Raw genomic sequence first — 18,228 nt, 5'->3', positions numbered from 1 at the left:
TTCCTCCTTCGGAGAAAGGGTTTGGTCCTCTAAATCATACTCTGGAGTACCTGGATACTGACATCATCGACCCCAAAGCCGACGGGGTCTATACGAGGGGGCACTCGTACAGAGTAGAATTCATTCCCAGCCGTACTTCCGCTGCACTGCCACCTGCAGGCTAGCAACAAAGATCATCGCATGATGATGGGGTGTCTGATCTTCTGATTATGTTGGGGTCGAGAAAGGTTGACCCTTGCATCATCATCCTCTGCCATTTCCCCGCGGTCGGGGGTGGGCGAAGTAAATCTTAATCCCATCAAGCCTCCGACCACCGACTTCTAAAAATACGCTCAGTTCATTGTCAACGTATAAGCATAATCTATTTTTGGCACTAGTCTGGGCTATGCAGTAGGCTGCCTTACCATGGATCTTCTCAGACAAGACCAAGGAAACGTATACCGACTACTGGTAATATGACCAGATGAAGCTGAGCTCCATCATGATCATACTGGTGGTGTGAAACGAGCATAGGAAAGGTAATCCAAGTAGTAAATCCTTTGTGAATAGCACGTAATAAGGGACACGCCTCTTGTCCAACAAACTCCCTTCTTCCACCCCTAGATAGCAGTAGACAGCTTACCTGAGCCATCGCCGCTAGTACATATGGGGAGATAACCGCAGCTACGACACATAAATCAGGACGAATGACTATGGGCGGACAGGACTCGAGGTTAATCGGCTGACCGACAACAAGCACAGGGTGAATGCAAGACAATACTTCGACAAATAGGGTGATGGCCCCGATATAGATTGGTTTTAATCCATGTGGCCTGGATGATACTGAACGGTCGGAACCCAGAGGCTCACCTCCCCTTTTGCTCTGCAGCCATAGTAGGGTACTCTTGGAGTTTCCGACAGGCTATAGGCAGCCCCTGTAGATTGCCGTTGTTGGAAAAGGGCCGTGAACCTTGTGCGACGATCCAGAAACGGTCTAATGAAAATTTTCCAGTTGTGGAGACATCCATCGACTACTACACATCGTGTGCTTGTTTGACCACTAGTTACATCGTCGCCCGACAAGCATGTTACTCGTTAGGCTGATCCTGCTGCAGCAGACGCTCGAGCACATGGCCTGACCAGGGCACTATGGGGAGATACAATGATTGGTCGGTACCGAGTAGTCCATAGAACTAACATCGTCGGCAGAAGAGAGATCAATAAGTCCTGCTTGAAATCCAGGAAATATGACTTCATTAGCCGAGTTGATCAACTCCCCCAGCCGGCTTTGTGGGGAGGAGGGCGGCCGTTGAACGAGCATCATTGGCGTCTGGAGACTCTCCGGATACCCCAGATAGTGGACACTCGACTCTTTCGGGTAAGAATCGGCATGCTGGTTCTCGTGGCTTCCGATGCCTCCATCCGTGACTAAACACGATCGAATGCCCTTCACGCATTTCGGCCAGCTTTGCCGAAGGGTCCACTGCCTGCCCCAGAGTCGGGAAAGGTCCGCTCGTAGGGTTTTCTTTTGCTTCTACATTGTCCTTCATTTCTTTCCCACAGGGCAACTGAGCCGAGTCCTGCACCACCATTAACCTTTGTCTGTCCTAGACGGGAGTCTTTTACGAGCAAGCGACTCATGTATAGTCCCCATCAATTCAACCGGGTGGATGCTCGCAATGGCAATGATGACATCTAGTGATCCGGACGCGGTGGGGAAGCCTAGCTATAAAGCCGGACTGGAAGCCGGGATATTAGTAGCATCGTCACAGGATCAAGTGTCTCGCCCAAGATGCCGATGACCTATCTGGGAGCCCTGGCAATGCTGACTGCCCTGCCCTCATTGGGGCAGGCCCGGTCAACCTGGCCCCTGGGCAGTGGACTGGAGCTGTCCTACCAGGCAAGCCAACATCAGATCTCCATCAATCAAGACAACCAAACCATCTTCTCAGCCCTCCCCGGTCAGCCCTTCCTCAGTGCCAGCGCCGGGAAGGACCAGATTGTCGAGGATAGCGGCAACTTCAACATCACCAACGTGGCCCAGGCCCGATGCCAAGGCCAGAATATCACCCAACTGGCGGGTATCCCTCGTCGCGACAGTGTGAAGAACCAGGTCGCTGTGCGCGGTTATCTCCTGGACTGTGGTGGGGAGGACATTGCCTATGCCATGAACTTTTGGGTTCCTAAGACCCTTTCGGATCGCGTTGCCTTTGAAGCCACCGTTGACTCGGATGCGAATGCCAGTGTCCCCCTCGAACGTCTCTATCTCACATTCGCATCGCACGCGCGGGAGGACTTTTACGGTCTCGGTGCGCAGGCGTCCTTCGCTTCCATGAAGAATCAGTCGATCCCCATCTTCTCCCGCGAGCAGGGTGTCGGACGTGGTGACCAGCCGTACACGGCCATTGAGGACTCGCAAGGTTTCTTTAGCGGCGGCGACCAGTACACCACTTACACGGCCATTCCTCAGTACGTCAGCTCTGACGGTCGCGTCTTCTACCTCGAAGAGAATGATACGGCTTATGCTGTCTTTGACTTCCAGCGCCCCGATGCTGTGACGGTGCGCTACGATAGTCTCTCGGTGCATGGCCATCTGATGCAGGCTGACAACATGCTGGACGCCATCACCATGCTCACTGAGTACACCGGTCGCATGCCGGCCCTTCCGGAATGGGTGGATCACGGCGCACTTTTGGGCATTCAGGGTGGACAGGAGAAAGTCAATCGCATTGTGAAGCAGGGCTTTGAACACGACTGCCCGGTCGCTGGTGTGTGGTTGCAAGATTGGTGAGTACCCCCTGGCTTTTCTACGCTCATTATTACTAACGGACCGTAGGTCAGGCACGCATCTGCAGTCAGCCCCCTATGGCAACATGAACATCTCGCGTTTGTGGTGGAACTGGGAGCCCGACACTTCGCTGTATCCCACATGGGCCAAGTTCGTCCAGACTCTACGCGAACAGCACGGTGTACGCACCCTTGCCTACGTGAACCCTTTCCTGGCCAACGTCAGCAGCAAGTCGGATGGCTATCGCCGCAATCTCTTCCAGGAGGCTAGCAAGCACCGCTACATGGTGCAGAATACTACCACAAACTCCACGGCGATCATCTCCAGCGGCAAGGGCATCGACGCCGGTATCCTGGACCTCACCAACGAGGAAACTCGCACGTGGTTCGCCGACGTCCTCCGCACGCAGGTCTGGAGTGCCAACATTTCCGGCTGCATGTGGGACTTTGGCGAGTACACCCCAATCACTGCGGATACCTCGCTGGCCAACATTTCCACCAGCGCCTTCTTCTACCACAACCAGTATCCGCGCGACTGGGCGGCCTACCAGCGCTCCGTGGCCGCTGAGATGCCTCTGTTCCATGAGATGGTCACCTTCCACCGTTCCGCCTCCATGGGCGCCAACCGGCACATGAACCTGTTCTGGGTTGGCGACCAAGCCACTCTCTGGACCCCCAACGACGGCATCAAATCGGTGGTCACTATTCAAGGCCAGATGGGTATCTCCGGCTATGCCCACAGTCACAGTGACATTGGCGGCTACACGACCGTCTTCGAGCCTCCCACCACCAGCAACTCCTCCGGAGCCATCCCACGATCGGCTGAGCTTCTGGGCCGCTGGGGTGAACTGGGCGCCGTGTCGAGCGCCGTATTCCGGTCGCACGAGGGCAACGTGCCTAGCGTAAATGCTCAGTTCTACAGCAACTCCACCACGTATGCGTACTTCGCCTACAACGCCCGGATGTTCCGCAGTCTGGGTCCGTACCGTCGCCGCATCCTCAATACGGAGAGCCAGCGTCGCGGATGGCCGTTGCTGCGTATGCCGGTGCTGTATCACCCGGAGGATCTCCGCGCCCGACAGATCAGCTATGAGAGCTTCTTCCTCGGTCGGGATCTATATGTGGCACCGGTGCTCGACGAGGGGCGCAAGTCTGTGGAGGTTTACTTCCCCGGTCACGGTACCAACCGCACGTATACCCATGTGTGGAGTGGCCAGACCTACCGGGGAGGGCAGACGGCGCAGGTGTCGGCGCCCTTTGGAAAGCCCGCGGTGTTTGTGGTGGATGGAGCCTCGAGTCCGGAACTGGACGTGTTCTTGGACTTTGTGAGGAAGGAGAATGGAACGGTGCTGCATGCGTGAGCGTGTTGCTTCCTATTTAAGGTGTACTAAAAGTATCCCAGTTAGGTGTCTGAGATGACTAGACGATTAGACTATGATATAGATGATTTAGAATATGCCCGAAATTATAGATGGGTAAATTAAGTACACACATTACACTTCAGCACGCGATGTGCCGGTAGCAACTTCTAGGGGTATCAAACCTTCAACTTCTCTCCATCGTGTTCCACCGTCCCCTTCTCACTGATCCCATCCTCGATCTGCACGCCTTCCTCACTGCTGGCCACGCTAGCCAGCTGCCATTCGCGGATGGCATGTCCCTTCCACATCAGCAGCATGACAAACAAGAATGAGAAGATAGCAAAGAAAGCCATCATGCCATACACCCAGCCGACATCAACGGCAGCCACCCACGGGTCAATGTAGAAGCTGATAGTAAGACCGTAGACGATACGGTAGGCGCCGATCACAATACCCGCTTCCGCCGGGTAGCGCGTGAAGCATTCCACGACGTAGTTGACCGTCACCGGCACACTGGCCAGCGAGCCAATTGTTACAATGAACACCGCCAGTGCCAGCACCATGTAATGCAGGTGATACTGCAGAGTGGCGCCGAATAGGCCCAGTCCGATGGGATTGAGGATAAGACTGGGAATCCAGAGCACCTGCAGGCGGTACTCAGGCTTCCAAGCGCCGTGGTTGAAGCGTCGGGCCAACGCCAGGGGTAGTCTGTCGTTGTAGTAGTGGCCAACGAGCTGGACGACAAGGATGCCGATCCAGTGGCAGAAGGTGAAAGCGGCATTCTGCTTCAAGGAGAAGCCGTAACCACCTTCCTCTGGCGTCCGCTGCAGCCACACAGGCACCAGGGCGTTCATGCCGACGTAGAACCCGAAGGAGATCAGAGTGAAGGTACCCATGATGACTGTGACCGGACAGATACCGATCAGAATGGGCGCCACGGCGATTTTCATCTAGAACAATGAACATCATTAGAGAGCCTATAACTAGTTCTTTTGAGGGTGGTCACTCACGGTAACCGACCAGGTGGTGGGCTGCACCAAACGCTGGCCGAAAAAGAAGGTAGCCCAGCGGTTAGCCAACCAGTTGGTCGGTATGGCAGGATTCCGATCAGGATTCTCGCGATCATACCCAGTCTCCTCGAGGAAGAGGAAGATGAGGATGGCTGTGGCGCCCAATAGGCCGACAGTCCACCAGAACTCGACGGGGAAGAAAGCATTAGCCGAGATGAAGGCCGAGAAGGTCGGGCCGGCGATGGTGCCAAACAGAAAGGCCATATGCAGGGCCATGAAGGCGCGACCGCGCTGATGCAGAAACAGCAGGTCGGTGATGACACGCGGGCCAAGAACGGTGGGAACGGCGCCGAAAAAGCCGGCAAAAAGTCGCGAGATGATGTAGGGGATATAATCATCCGAACGGGTCATGACGGCCGCCCAGATCTGACAGACGAGGGCACAAAGAATGCACCAGAAGATAACGGAGCTGCGACCCAGTCGATGGGCGACTGGGGCAAAGAAGAAGGGCCCGAAGGCCATGCCCGCCAATGCGGCGGAGTTCTATACAGCTTGTCAGGACTACAATGGAGCAGATTGAGGACAAAAGTTGGTCGGCATACAGCATAGGACTCTTGGACCCTTGTTTTGCCATAGATCTTGGCCTGTTGGGCCAGATTCAGCTGACCAGATAGGGGAGCGATAGCCCCCGAAAAAGAGGCCAGGCAGAGAGTGGCCAGAATAAGTTGTTTCCGACGATATGGCCAATTCTTCAAGCTATCAGCAGACATTCCGGGGCCAAAGGTGTTCTTGGGGCCAGATGCTTACGAGCGGGTCCTGGGGATGGGAACTGGGTCGAGGCACCAGCACGACCCCCGGCGGGGAATGTTCGGGGTGTTTACCTTCACTGCTGGTTTGAACACCATCATCCTTCATTTTGACTGATCTTGGATCTATGGTGTCCAGAAAGGAGATCTCGAGAACAGGTTCAAAGAGGTTCAAGGCGTTCCCTCACGGTCCTGAAGAGGTTTTCGACGGCCTCAATTTTCGCCTGTCGATCGATTTCCGAACGCGTCATCCTCGGCGTTAAACCGAGCCCGGTAAGGATTTCCGGTCAAGCTACGGATTCGGATTGGTCGACTGGCGCACAATGTAATTTTATCGAGATAGCTAGACTATTTAGCAGCTGTTGTTGATACGGAATATTATTATCTGCAACCCACATCTCAGGTCTGGACCAGACCCTGCATCATCTCAGGGGGGGTTGGACCATTTCCGCATCGGGGTGAAGATATTTCCAGCCGCAGTGGAGACAGACGGCGATCGGACTCGGTTTATTACCGGCAAGTCGCTTGCACCACATCAAGGGAATCAATGCCGTGGCACCATGTAACTAGAGTGCTCATGAGAGAGAATATATTCGTAGCAGCCAGTTCGATACTGCAGAACTACTACTAGCCTGATCTTACAATGCCAGCAAACCTACAAGTCACCCCGAACTAAGTACCAGCTGGGAGTTACCTCTCATATATATATATATCCATGTCACTCGGGCAAGAAAGGTGAGAGCATCTCTGATGGGCCTTCCAAGAGTGTTCAACATAGGTGCATTTCTAGTATCGAAGTTTAGTCTACCAGATTACCATTTCAGCGTCTGACAAAGTGCACTCATCCATTGCCTTGACTGGAACGTGTCAATAACGGCTCGCTGTCCGTCCACTCGCGAAAATCAGATTCGTTGATTAATGACAGCTTCTCCCCAATCATCCGAGAGCTTCGGAGACCTCACATGAATCACTGCTTCGACAGTAATCTTCTGGTCCCGGTATTCCTCGATCAGAATCCGAGCTGGAGGGGCCGATGCGAGAAACGATCGCACCCGTCGGTCGGGAAAGACATAATGCAGCGCCGCAAACACGGCGCCAGCGATCAACGCACCGCTGAGGAAGCAGATGTAGTACAGATGCATCAGCCCGGCCGGAACATGGATGGTTGAATTGACGTAGGCTATGAAACCGGGAAGCGAGGGGACTGTCCCACAGATCCACTGGCCCCTGTGTCAGTCCACCAAACGGGAAAAGTAGGGCCTTTGGAGGCGGAAGAGGGACTTACCGCGATGATGGCGCGCCAATTTACCCCGTATGTATACCAGTAGATGCTCCGTGCATCTCCCACAAACAGGTCCGGGACTTTGATCTTACGCTGGTGGACGCACAGGTAGGACGCGATCATCAGCCCGATCATCGGCGCCATGAACACCGAGTAGCTACTAAGAACCGTGATAAACACCGTGGCCGTATTGACCAATCTCCATGGATTAGCTGCAATGGAAACCAATGCTGTTAGGTACGCGCCCCGACGGATGTTGATGTACCTAGGAAAGGTCGCCGCCAGATCGAACCCTAGCTTCGTCAATTACTGAATCCAACCAGGACTGCGTGCAAAGTTCTACCTACCCCCCGACAGAGCGTTGCCTGGTACATTGACCCCCATTTGGGAGACGATCAACGCGATGCCTCCGAAGAAGCCTGCTGCGCGCGATCGGGACCCCCCAGTCTCAATGACGGCGCCCAGGAGCTTGGGAAGATTCCAGTAGGCTTCTCCATAGCGTTCCTGCGTGGCCGCTGTGACGAGAATGCCAATCACGCCGATTATTATGGCGTACAGTGCCGCGCTGAAGAGCTGACCATAGATGGCATCCCGAGGTCGTCGTGCGAACCGTGCGTAATCATTCTGGTTTAGGATTCCGGCGCAGATGCTGCCGATTGTGCTGATAATTCCATAGGCAATCATCCACCCAGAGACATTCGATCCCGAAGCCAACGTGTCACCGAAGCCGTTGGGACCCATAGTAGCCAGTGACCAGATTAGCAGTACGAATTCGAAAACAATGACAATGACAGCCGAGATGTAGAACATTTTCTGCAATTTATGCGGTCGCACATAGATTACCGGTAGGGAAAGAACCATGAAGATAATGTATCCCACGAACTCGGCGGTGGTCATGCCGGTGTCGGCCGGCATGTGGTTGGGGATGCGCTTCTCCAGCGAAGGCCAAATGGCTTGCAGGCAAACATACACACACTCGCCTCCGATCCAGGCCTGAAAGGCATCTGTCGTGAGGTTGGCGGTTAATATCTGCTGTGACGGGTGAACTAAATGACTTACACCAAACTGGACTTATCAGTGGGAGCGTTGCAGACTTTCACCGGTGAAACTTACTGAGGGATAGAAATATACGGTTCCAGATGACAAACTGGCTGCCATACATGCCCCAGACATATCGATTCACCACAGGAAATCCAACTGAACATGATGTCAGTTAACACGCGACGGCACATGCATAACGGGTCAACTCTGCCAAACGCTTACGGTGATAATAGGCCCCGGGCAGCGAGTTGAGGACGATGAAAATGGTCGCCAGGATGTTCCCGACCACAATGGCGACGATAGCCTGCCACCAAGACAGTCCCAGGGCGATCAACGAGCTGCCGGTCATATAGCCAGAGATGTTGGAGCTGATGAGGACCCCTGCGCAGAATATCCCTGTTAGCTAGTCCTGCGCAAAGTAGCATGGAGGAGTGTCCCCTGACAATAATTGTTGAAGGTCCAAAACCCCCAGCGGCGGCGATCCGCCTGAATGGGTTCGATATCACTATTGATCCATCGGTCGGGAATGGTCTCTCCTTCTTGAGGCACCTCGAGCCACTGGAGGAGTGTCATGGCGAGCTGACTGGGTTACATCACAACTGATGAACACATAAAGCCCTATTATATGCTGGACACAGACAGATATGCCTGCTGGTTTGGGCGATAAGCGTTTATCTCGGCCGGCGCCAGCCAAGGATGAGCGGCATCAGAGGAAGCGGGGTTGGGCTCTAGCCTGATTGCGACTGCAGAGAATGAGGGCGCATGTGCCACAAGTACAAATGACGGTTCATTCCCGTCCATGAAGCCTATCTGGTTCCCCTATCAACTATCAGTGGTCCGGCAAGATGGCATTCTATCGAATCGGCGTGGATGTGGGTGGCACCAATACCGACGCTGCTATCCTCAACGCGGCACCCGCAGCCCTCCATGAACAGGACTTGCATCGAGATCGACAGAGAGGCGTGTGCGCTTCCAGCAAAGCTCCTACCACTGTCGATGTGACTTCTGGTATTTGCACGGCCATTGTCGATGTCCTCGCCAAGGCGCAGATTCCCGCCCACGAGGTGCGCAGTGTGGCCATCGGCACTACTCACTTCATCAACGCCGTTGTGGAGGCCGACCCCCGTCGACTCAGTAGGGTCGCTGTCATTCGTCTGTGTGGCCCTTACACTAGAGCTGTATTTCGATCCCCTAAGAAACCCTGATCTCGCCATGAACAACCTGTCGCTGATGGTAACCCAGGTCCCGCCATTCTCCGACTTTCCACCACGACTGCGTGAAATTATCGGAGGACCGGTTTTCTATCTCGACGGAGGTGCCTCAAACTAATCCTAGTGTCATTGGAGATGCTAATGAATACCTCTTAAGGTCTCGAAATTGATGGTCGGGAAATCGCGTCCATCTGCCCTCGACAGATTGAGGATGCCGTATCTGCGATCGAGAAGGCCGGAATCACCACCGTCGCTCTCGTTGGGGTGTTCTCGCCCCTTGACCACGGGGGCGCAAACGAGGTAGCTTGTAAGAAATTGATGTTACAGAAAAGCCCCGACTTATCTGTGGTGTGTTCTGCCGATATTGGCAGTGTTGGCCTGCTGGAACGCGAGAATGCGACGATACTCAACGCCTCCATCCTGGCTCTGGCGAAGAAAACCATCCGAGCTTTCTGTCTTGCCATGAAGGACCTACAGCTTGAATGCCCGTTGTATCTTACTCAAAACGATGGTACTCTGACGAGCGCTGTAATGGCTGCAGAGCGACCTATCCAGACTTTTGCCAGTGGACCAACGAACAGTCTGACGGGGGCAGCTTATCTGGCTGGTCTGGACCAACGTAGCAACAGTAGCAGCATCACAAGCAGGACTGATACTCAAGTCCTAGTTATGGATGTGGGAGGAACGACCACCGACGTTTGCGCTCTCTTGCCGTCTGGATTCCCCCGCAAGGCGCCTAACTTTGTTGAAGTCGGTGGAGTACGTACAGCCTTTCCTATCCCAGAGGTGCTCTCAGTGGGACTGGGCGGTGGGAGTCGCATCCACATTGATGGCGCCAAAGACACCGTGAGTGTTGGACCCGACTCGGTCGGGTACCGTTTAATGCAGGACGCCCTAGTCTTTGGTGGCAATACCATGACCTCAACGGATATCGTTGTCGCGTCTGGCAAAGCTGAGCTGGGAGAGAGCTCTCGGGTAAAGCACCTACCGTCCGCTGTTCTCACCAAAGCTCGTGCGGGAATAAAGCAAATCCTCGAGCGCGCTGTTGATGAGATGAAAGTGTCTGATCAGCCCGTGACCCTCTTACTGGTCGGGGGTGGCTCCATCGTGTACATGGACGCACTTGACGGCGTCACCGAGTGTATTCTTCCTCCGCACCATGACTCTGCCAACGCAGTTGGGGCTGCCATTGCCAAAGTATCTGGTGAGGTGGATGTTATTGAAATCCTGGAGGGTCGCGATGAGGCAGCCGTAGTTGAAGCGGCGAAGCAGCAAGCGTTGCAGGCTGCCATCGCACGCGGAGCTGATAAGGACGATGTCGGCGTCGTGGAGGTGGACAAAATTCCACTGCAATATGTCACGAACAAAGCGGTCCGGCTTGTTGTCAAGGCTGTTGGGAGGCTTGCAGCCGCCGTCGGCGGTAGTAGCTCCGCAGAGGACCATTTGGTATCTTGGATGTCAACTGATGTCGATGATTCGTCCTTCAAAGAAGCATCAGAAGTAGAGACGGCGGCGAACGGCACTTCCCCCTCCCTGATTAGCACCAAACACAGTGCCTCCCTCGATCTTCACACATATGTTCCGGAGGTGACGGACCAAGTCTGGTACCTTTCCGCCGTCGACTTGGAGTTCATCGCGACCGGAACCGGTGTGTTGGGCACTGGCGGTGGAGGCCCATCTTATCTGCAGTATTTGCAATGTCTTGACTGGCTGCAAAGCCCCGACGCAAAGGGACGTATGAGGGTGGTATCTCCAGATAGCATGAACGATTCGGGTGTCTGCGTGTTTGGATCGTGGTACGGCGCCCCCAGTGTGTCGGGGGAACGAATCCCGGCCAAGATAGAACTTACAACTGCCATCGACCATGTCGTCCGTCTCTCTGGACATACACACTTTGAAGGAATCATTGCTGACGAGATTGGCGGAGGAAATGGCATGTCAACCTTTCCCACCAGCGCCTACTACGATATTCCGGTTCTCGATGGTGATCTCATGGGCCGCGCCTATCCCACCATGGAGCACGGTAAGAAGCCATTACCCCTATCACCTGCTAGACTTAATGCCGAGTTCGTGTCCTAGGAACGCCATATGTTTATGGACAACCCATCACCCCGTGCGTGGTTGCGGACGCGAAAGGTAATGTGGGAGTGGTGTTGGTATGACTCTCCCCTGTAAAGAGCTCACACTTTCTCCGCTGATCATCTGTAGAAAGCCGAATCCAACCGTCGAGTTGAGGAACTGCTTCGATGCCAGTGTGTGAATCTCGGTATTTCCACTGCTGTCGCTGCTGTACCCTTGACCTTTGACATTGTCAAGAAATACTGCATCCCTAACACAGTGTCCCAAGCCTGGTATCTCGGTCGCGCTATCCATCGCGCGCGCCGGTCCAAGACCAACATTATCAAAGCCATTGTAGGTACTACTCTTATCTCATGATTCGTAAACTAATGCGACTATAGTTTGAAACCACACCTGGCAAACTGCTGTACAGTGGCAAGATCATCGACGTGAAGCGAGATGTCAGTCGCGGGTACACAGTTGGCCAGTGCACAATTGCCCCGTTATCCGGTGAGGAGAGAGAGAATATGGACAACCAGGTTTCGGAAGAGACACGTCACTTGGTGATTCCATTTCAAAACGAATTTCTGTATGCTGCGTACATCGACCCCGCAAATCCCACAGCCCAGCAGGTTATCTGCACAGTACCCGACCTCATCTCGGTTCTAGGCCAAGATGGCGAGGCAATCGGGTCGCAGGAGCTGCGGTATGGCCTGCGCGTGAATGTCATCGGCATGGCGGCGCATCCTCTGTGGACTGGAGATGAGCGAGGACTGCGTGTCGGAGGACCCCATGGCTTTGGATTGGATATGGAATGGACGAGTCTCGGTCCGTATCAGGCACCGCGCAGTGTCATTGCGGAGTTTAACCAGCAGTAATGAGATGGATTTGTCTGAAGATATGAGAAAAGGCCGTGTAAAACATTCACAATCTCAAGTTGAATATAGGGCCCACACTAAACCTCTAAAGTTCAGGCAATGCTAGGGTGAATGTCTCCTACTTGTATCCATTAAGCTGCCTCTGCTTTGGAATAGGATCCCGGTGAATTATGAAACATGGAATACGAGTTTTACTGGTGCAATCCATTGCTACTCCTGCAACTTCAATAAGTTTAATGATACATCCCAAAGCCTTGCTTCGCTCTCCGGACTATACGCCCATTGGGCATATCCCGGTCCCCAAGGACCAGCGGCAGGAACCCATGAATTGGCCACAGCACAATTCTCCAAGTACACTCCACCCTTCCCTTCCATTTCTGGGCTCACTGCTGCCCAGACTGCAGTGGCAGCTCCTTGCTCAGGAGTCTTCCAATATTTTTCCAACTCCTTATCCGCAGTCCAAATCGCCATTTGGTCAGCCGGCACATGACGCAGCAGGTCTGTGGCAATGGTCCCAGGATGCAAACTAACCGCGTGCAGACCGTGAGCTTCATACCGCCGCTCAATCTCATTAGCGGTCCAGATGTTGGCTGTCTTGCTTTGTGCATAGGCCATCCAGGTGTCGAACTCGCCCTCCCAGGTCAGGTTGTCAAAGTTGACTTGGCCAAAGCGATGCGAGCCGGAGGATAGTAGCACCACCCGTGAGTGAAATGCAGGTGAGGAAGATGCCAACATCACAGGACGGAAGAGATGGAAAAGGAGAAAATGCGCCAGGTGGTTGGTCCCAAATTGCGTCTCGAAACCATCTTCCGTCCGTCCTTCCGGGCAGCCCATGACACCGGCGTTGGCGATGAGAATGTTAAGCCGGGAAGATATTGCTTTCAATTCCCCTGCGCAGGCACGCACTGAAGCCAGGGAGTTGAGATCCAGAGACAAGAGGTGCACACGTGGGCTGTCCATCATATCACCAAGCGCTGTTTTCGCCCTCTCGAGGTCACGGGCCGTCAGGTAAAGTGTAGCACCGGTAGCGTATAGTGCTCTCGCAGTATGCACACCCAGACCTGACGAGCAGCCGGTGATGAGGATAACCTTGTCAGACCATTGGCCTTCGAGATGTTCATCCTGAATGATTTGCAGGGCAGTTGGGCGCGCGTCGCCAGCGCCCTTGGGCGACTGGTGCACTGCTGCATATTTGTCACTCATAACTTCTGCTTGTATATGCTAAGCTCTGAAGGTCTGGAACTGAAATGGGGGTTTAATCGAATCTCAAAATATGTTGTCAGGGTCTACTCTTCTTATATGGCGTGTGTAGCACGAATTATTGGATCTCCACTCCAGGAAGGCACTTTGATCCATCGCCCCATAAGTGGGGACCCCAGACTGGGGGCTGTTAACTGTCAAATATATCATATAGTATAGGGACCTTGAGCTGTATGTCCGACCGAGTCTTTATCAAAATCGGTGATAGCTTCTTGTTGCTGGCTTTGAAATAACCGGTATCGGTATCGATAATCTACGCTAACCCATATGGGTTAGCCTTGACGCCCGGGCTAATTCCGCGAGCGGATTCCCCCAAAAGGGGAAGCCGACAAGGCGCCTGATCCCGCGCGGTAATCGACGGGCAGAACCGGGTACAAGATATGCACGCTAAAGCGAGAGGTATAAGAAGACCAGCTTTCAATCATGACGCCCATGGGTGTGATGTAGACATCTACGGATAATCGCTGCTATGCTGGTAGAGATCGGTCCCTGCTCGGGGTTAGCGGACCTGTGCAACATCGCAAAATTTATGCTCCGGAGTTAATTATCCCCAGCTCACTAACTCCGACCAGTGGCTACAGGCACGGCAGGTATTGTAGACGGGGAAAACGGAGACAAGCATGGAGGGAGGTGAAGGCCATTAGATTAGGGGATTCGGAGGGGCTAGGGGAGGGATACTAGGACGTATATAAAATGTTGGGCTCTCACCATTGCGACTTTCTTTTGCACTAAGCGAATCCGGCTGTATATACAATACGCACCATGGCATCCTATTTAGTTACTGGTAGTACTCGTGGGATCGGCTTCGAGTTGGTGCGCCAATTATCAGAAAAGCCTCCCTCAGAAGTCAGCACCATTATTGCCACCTCGCGATCGGTCAATGTCTCCCTGCAGGATCTAGCGGACCAGCATCCCAGCCGAATCGTGCTAGTCCTCTTAGATGTTGCAGCCCCCGAGACCATACAAAAGGCTGCTCAGACCATTGGGAGCATCTTAGGAGATAAGGGACTGGATGTACTCATTAACAATGCTGGCATCGTGGGCTGGGGCCGGCTTGAGGACATGTTGGTTTTAACCCTTGGACCGCATCAATCTTTGATGGAAACTAACGTCCTGCAGGACAGACTTGGAAGACACGTTCCGTGTCAATATGACTGGTCCGCATATCGTAACCCAGAACTTCTTGCCGCTATTGCGGAAGGGCTCTATGAAGAAGATCATCAACATGTAAGACCCCTCTTGACCCAGGAACCGGATGTTTTTAATCCTGGCTCGCATCATCCAGTTCCAGCAGCGTCGGCTCCATTGCAAAGCAGTCCGTCTTCCTGGAACTGCCCGCCCCCTCCTACAAGATCACCAAGGCCGCTTTGAACATGATGACGGTGCTTTATTCTCAAGAGCTTGAGAAGGAAGGGTTCACCGTCTTCTGCGTGAGTCCTGGGGTGAGTGCCAATCCAGACTTCGAGTCAGTCCCATCATTTATCTGATTCCAACGTTAGTGGTTAAGAACAGACGAAGCCAATTCACACGCTGATCTTCCGGTCGGAAGTGGAGTCGAGCGCGTTTTGGAGATGATCCGTGATCGGGGTGTGGAAGTCAATGGAAGATTCTTGAATATTAATGTCGCTGGGTGGGAGAACAACCCTGGACTAAACCAGTATGATGGAAAGGAGCTGCCATGGTAGACCGGATAGATGGCTGATCGATGGTAGGAGATATGTCTCATGCGTTGTTTATACTTACCTATCAATAGATGGGCTTGAACATGCAGTTGCAGGAACTAAACATCGAACTCCGTGGAAGAGATAATGACGCGATGCGTAATACTTCGATATAGATACGCAACTGTGTTCTGATCTGCTATGCGGGAAATAGGTCTCCTCAGCTGTGGACTGGATCGTCCGATTCCGTGGAGGTTTTCATCTTATGGGCTGGGCTGTATCTCCAGAGAAAAGGCAATGATAGCAGGGCAGTCAAGTAGGGTGTCGGTGAAATTGATTGATTGTTTAGCTCTATTATAGATCGGTCTAGCCCGATTGGTGTTGTTTGGTGGCTATGCGGGCTTTCAGCAACTAGTAGGATACAGGCACTACCTATTTGTGTCACCACTGGGTGAGAGCCTGCCAATCACTTCATTAGAATGTCGTTCAGGTGAAGGAGACTTACACGGTACGATGCCGAGGTCCTGTCAGTAAAGTACATGTGATGAGAAGAGATGAACACACTAGCGATGCAACATACCGAGCGGGGAAACAAGAAGTGAGAGTCAAAGTAGATTAGGGTCGTGGGGGGAGAGCGCCACGTTGAGTCCCCAAAAAGGTAATCCGCGAGGCTGATCCATCAGCTGCTATCTGTCAGCACAATAACAATCAATTGAACTCAACCCATGCATACATTTCACTCAAACTCCGCGTCGGAGGTGTCCATGTTTGTCTATCATTATCTCGCAGATTAGGCCTGCTTCATAGATATCAATCTGACTGTCTCTAGTTGGTCTGACTGGCCATCGGTGATGAGTTGAAGGCTCAAGCGGTCGCTGCGCCAGCTGAGCCCGTCGCGGCGATCCCCGATCAGCCCTCTGTGGGGCATTGAGCAAAGCATGCGCGTGAAGTGGCATCGGAGATTTGTGGTGGCTACAGGTCGCGTGACCCTACGGGAAGGGTCGTGTGATCCTTACCCTTTACACGTGATCAAAACAAGTATTAGTCATCAATAACAAATCACATGATCTTTATAATTACTGTATCTTCCCGCTGAATTTCAACTTTTCTTTTAATTCATAATTTACAGTCTAACAGCAAGTAATTACTAAGTACTTACTAAGTACTCGAATATTATGGATTTTGAAGAGCTTCTATATATAAATTCTAATGGAGGATTTAATATACAAGAACTAGAGATATTTAAGTATTTAATAACTACTTATCTAGAACTTAAAAACTAATTAAATTTATATAGGATAATGCAGTTCTAATATCTTTAACTCAGGCTAAAGCCTCACTACTTACATCTTTAAATTTTAAATATATTAATAATCTATCTGAATATCCGATAACCCATCTTCAAGAATATACTTATATTATTTCAGCATTACAATAAATACAGAAGGAGGTAGAACAGTTAATTTAAAAGATAATATATAAATACTTAATAAGTACTTTACAATTAGCTGATAAGTACTTAAGATTTAATATAATCAGTAACTAGTTAAAGATTAAAAACATCTAATCTTCTGCTCATTTTTTAACTGTCTAATTAAATAATGGACTTAGAAATATTCTAGAATTTTAGCTTATAAATTTTTAAATCTAGAAATTACTAACTATCATTATACTTCTGTTAATAATGAATTCTGGGAGAAGATTCATATTAACTACCAAAATCTTAAAATTCTAGAAACAGATTTAAGCAAAAGAAATACTTTTGCATAAATACTTATTAAGTGATTATAAAATACTTAGCAAGTATTTTATAACTAATTATATCTTACTTTCAGATTCTATTATTCTCAAATAAAGTACTTCAAAAGAGATCTGATTTATATTAACCAGCTATTAATATATAAACCAGTTTTTAAAAGATATCCACAGCCAGTAAATTTTTAAAATTACTAATTATTTTTTAAGTACTTGATAAGTACTTAATAAATACTTATTTTTTCTAAAAGGTTCACAGGGCGAAGCAACTCCATATATTAGATATATTAATAATAATTTTAATTTTCTTAAAAAATATTACCAAGGTATTATTCAAGGAATAACAACTTTAAATTTTATCTTTTTAAAAAATTTATTTAATAATAATATTATTCCTCCACAGGAAGAATATAGAAGTATAAAGCTACTAATAATAAGATAAAAATAGTATAGTAAATACTTGGTAACTAGTTTATAATTATTTATTAAATATTTATTTATTTATAAAAGATAAAGATTATCTCCAAGGACCTGGACAACTAAAATATCTATAATATAATATTATATTTAATATACTAGTTCCTGTGGATATTAAATAGTATTTATATTATTTATTTATATTACATAGAATTTATAAATATCTATCTCCACTATTAAATAAGCTACCAGAACGGATTTTACAAAGACTTAAATAGATTATTACTCAAATTAATAATCTTATAATAATAACAGGTAACTACTTCTTAACTATTTCTTAATTATTTATTAACTATTTAATAATTACTTTAAAGTACAGTTTTTAAGAAATTCACAGCTTGAAGAGTTTTGCAGAGAATATTAAGTTTTTACTCTTACTAAAATACATGCCAGTTTATGTAATAAAGATTATATTTCTATAATTCTTTATAAATAATATTTACTTATATATCCAAGCAGGTAAGAAATTAATGGACTAATCTGCCTGTAAAATACTGATCTATTTATTAAGATATTTAATTATTTTATAACTACTTAGCAAGTACTTACAAAGTATTTAAAACTATATCTAAGAATATTACCATGATCTACAGGATATTATAATTCTATATAATTTTAAAGAATTAGTTTAACTACTTTCAACTCTTCTATTATTTAAGATT

General features: G+C 50.1%; 6 protein-coding genes across 6 annotated transcripts; 3 read left to right on the top strand and 3 right to left on the bottom strand.

The window, feature by feature from the left end:
* Positions 1 to 1,771: 1,771 nt before the first annotated feature.
* On the top strand, positions 1,772 to 4,127 carry BO87DRAFT_420428 (alpha-glucosidase; the record flags this gene model as incomplete). The annotated part of the gene is made up of 2 exons (XM_025627005.1): positions 1,772 to 2,766; positions 2,816 to 4,127. 2 exons carry the CDS (start codon positions 1,772 to 1,774, stop codon positions 4,125 to 4,127), a joined length of 2,307 nt encoding a protein of 768 aa, XP_025473831.1.
* Positions 4,128 to 4,225: 98 nt separating this feature from the next.
* Positions 4,226 to 6,119, bottom strand: BO87DRAFT_371160 (polyamine transporter). The gene is made up of 4 exons (XM_025622063.1): positions 5,945 to 6,119; positions 5,740 to 5,886; positions 5,138 to 5,680; positions 4,226 to 5,077 (listed from the first exon to the last, which is right to left on the bottom strand). The coding sequence occupies exons 1-4, from the start codon at positions 6,050 to 6,052 to the stop codon at positions 4,304 to 4,306; spliced, it is 1,572 nt and encodes a 523-aa protein (XP_025473830.1). The 5' UTR covers positions 6,053 to 6,119; the 3' UTR covers positions 4,226 to 4,303.
* Positions 6,120 to 6,845: 726 nt separating this feature from the next.
* On the bottom strand, positions 6,846 to 8,839 carry BO87DRAFT_411317 (nucleobase cation symporter-1 family protein; the record flags this gene model as incomplete). The annotated part of the gene is made up of 6 exons (XM_025626432.1): positions 6,846 to 7,163; positions 7,229 to 7,518; positions 7,573 to 8,271; positions 8,339 to 8,422; positions 8,489 to 8,647; positions 8,710 to 8,839. The coding sequence occupies 6 exons, from the start codon at positions 8,837 to 8,839 to the stop codon at positions 6,846 to 6,848; spliced, it is 1,680 nt and encodes a 559-aa protein (XP_025473829.1).
* Positions 8,840 to 9,111: 272 nt separating this feature from the next.
* BO87DRAFT_463863 (hydantoinase/oxoprolinase) lies at positions 9,112 to 12,413 on the top strand (the record flags this gene model as incomplete). The annotated part of the gene is made up of 6 exons (XM_025629268.1): positions 9,112 to 9,444; positions 9,509 to 9,581; positions 9,635 to 11,500; positions 11,557 to 11,633; positions 11,686 to 11,889; positions 11,937 to 12,413. The coding sequence occupies 6 exons, from the start codon at positions 9,112 to 9,114 to the stop codon at positions 12,411 to 12,413; spliced, it is 3,030 nt and encodes a 1,009-aa protein (XP_025473828.1).
* Positions 12,414 to 12,623: 210 nt separating this feature from the next.
* On the bottom strand, positions 12,624 to 14,053 carry BO87DRAFT_420424 (short-chain dehydrogenase; the record flags this gene model as incomplete). Its single annotated transcript, XM_025627004.1, has 1 exon — positions 12,624 to 14,053. The coding sequence occupies exon 1, from the start codon at positions 13,614 to 13,616 to the stop codon at positions 12,624 to 12,626; it is 993 nt and encodes a 330-aa protein (XP_025473827.1). The 5' UTR covers positions 13,617 to 14,053.
* A 76-nt stretch (positions 14,054 to 14,129) lies between these two features.
* BO87DRAFT_420423 (SDR family oxidoreductase) lies at positions 14,130 to 15,701 on the top strand. Its single transcript, XM_025627003.1, has 4 exons — positions 14,130 to 14,737; positions 14,793 to 14,900; positions 14,959 to 15,115; positions 15,173 to 15,701. Exons 1-4 carry the CDS (start codon positions 14,436 to 14,438, stop codon positions 15,356 to 15,358), a joined length of 753 nt encoding a protein of 250 aa, XP_025473826.1. The 5' UTR covers positions 14,130 to 14,435; the 3' UTR covers positions 15,359 to 15,701.
* The last annotated feature ends 2,527 nt before the right edge of the window (positions 15,702 to 18,228 follow it).

The sequence above is a fragment of the Aspergillus neoniger genome (genome assembly GCF_003184625.1).
Source record: "Aspergillus neoniger CBS 115656 unplaced genomic scaffold BO87scaffold_74, whole genome shotgun sequence".
Lineage (NCBI taxonomy): Eukaryota > Fungi > Ascomycota > Eurotiomycetes > Eurotiales > Aspergillaceae > Aspergillus > Aspergillus neoniger.
Note: the sequence above shows the minus strand (reverse complement) of the source record. Positions and strands in the feature narration are given on the sequence as shown.

Excerpts from the sequence above, each read along its gene's own strand:
- BO87DRAFT_420423 (XM_025627003.1), top strand. The coding sequence starts at position 14,436 with ATGGCATCCTATTTAGTTACTGGTAGTACTCGTGGGATCGGCTTCGAG. Across the intron at positions 14,738-14,792 it reads TGGGGCCGGCTTGAGGACAT|GACAGACTTGGAAGACACGT; the intron begins GTTGGTTTTAAC and ends AACGTCCTGCAG. Across the intron at positions 15,116-15,172 it reads TCTTCTGCGTGAGTCCTGGG|TGGTTAAGAACAGACGAAGC; the intron begins GTGAGTGCCAAT and ends TTCCAACGTTAG.
- BO87DRAFT_371160 (XM_025622063.1), bottom strand. The coding sequence starts at position 6,052 with ATGAAGGATGATGGTGTTCAAACCAGCAGTGAAGGTAAACACCCCGAA. Across the intron at positions 5,887-5,944 it reads CCCATCCCCAGGACCCGCTC|AATTGGCCATATCGTCGGAA; the intron begins GTAAGCATCTGG and ends GATAGCTTGAAG. Across the intron at positions 5,078-5,137 it reads CCACCACCTGGTCGGTTACC|ATGAAAATCGCCGTGGCGCC; the intron begins GTGAGTGACCAC and ends TCATTGTTCTAG.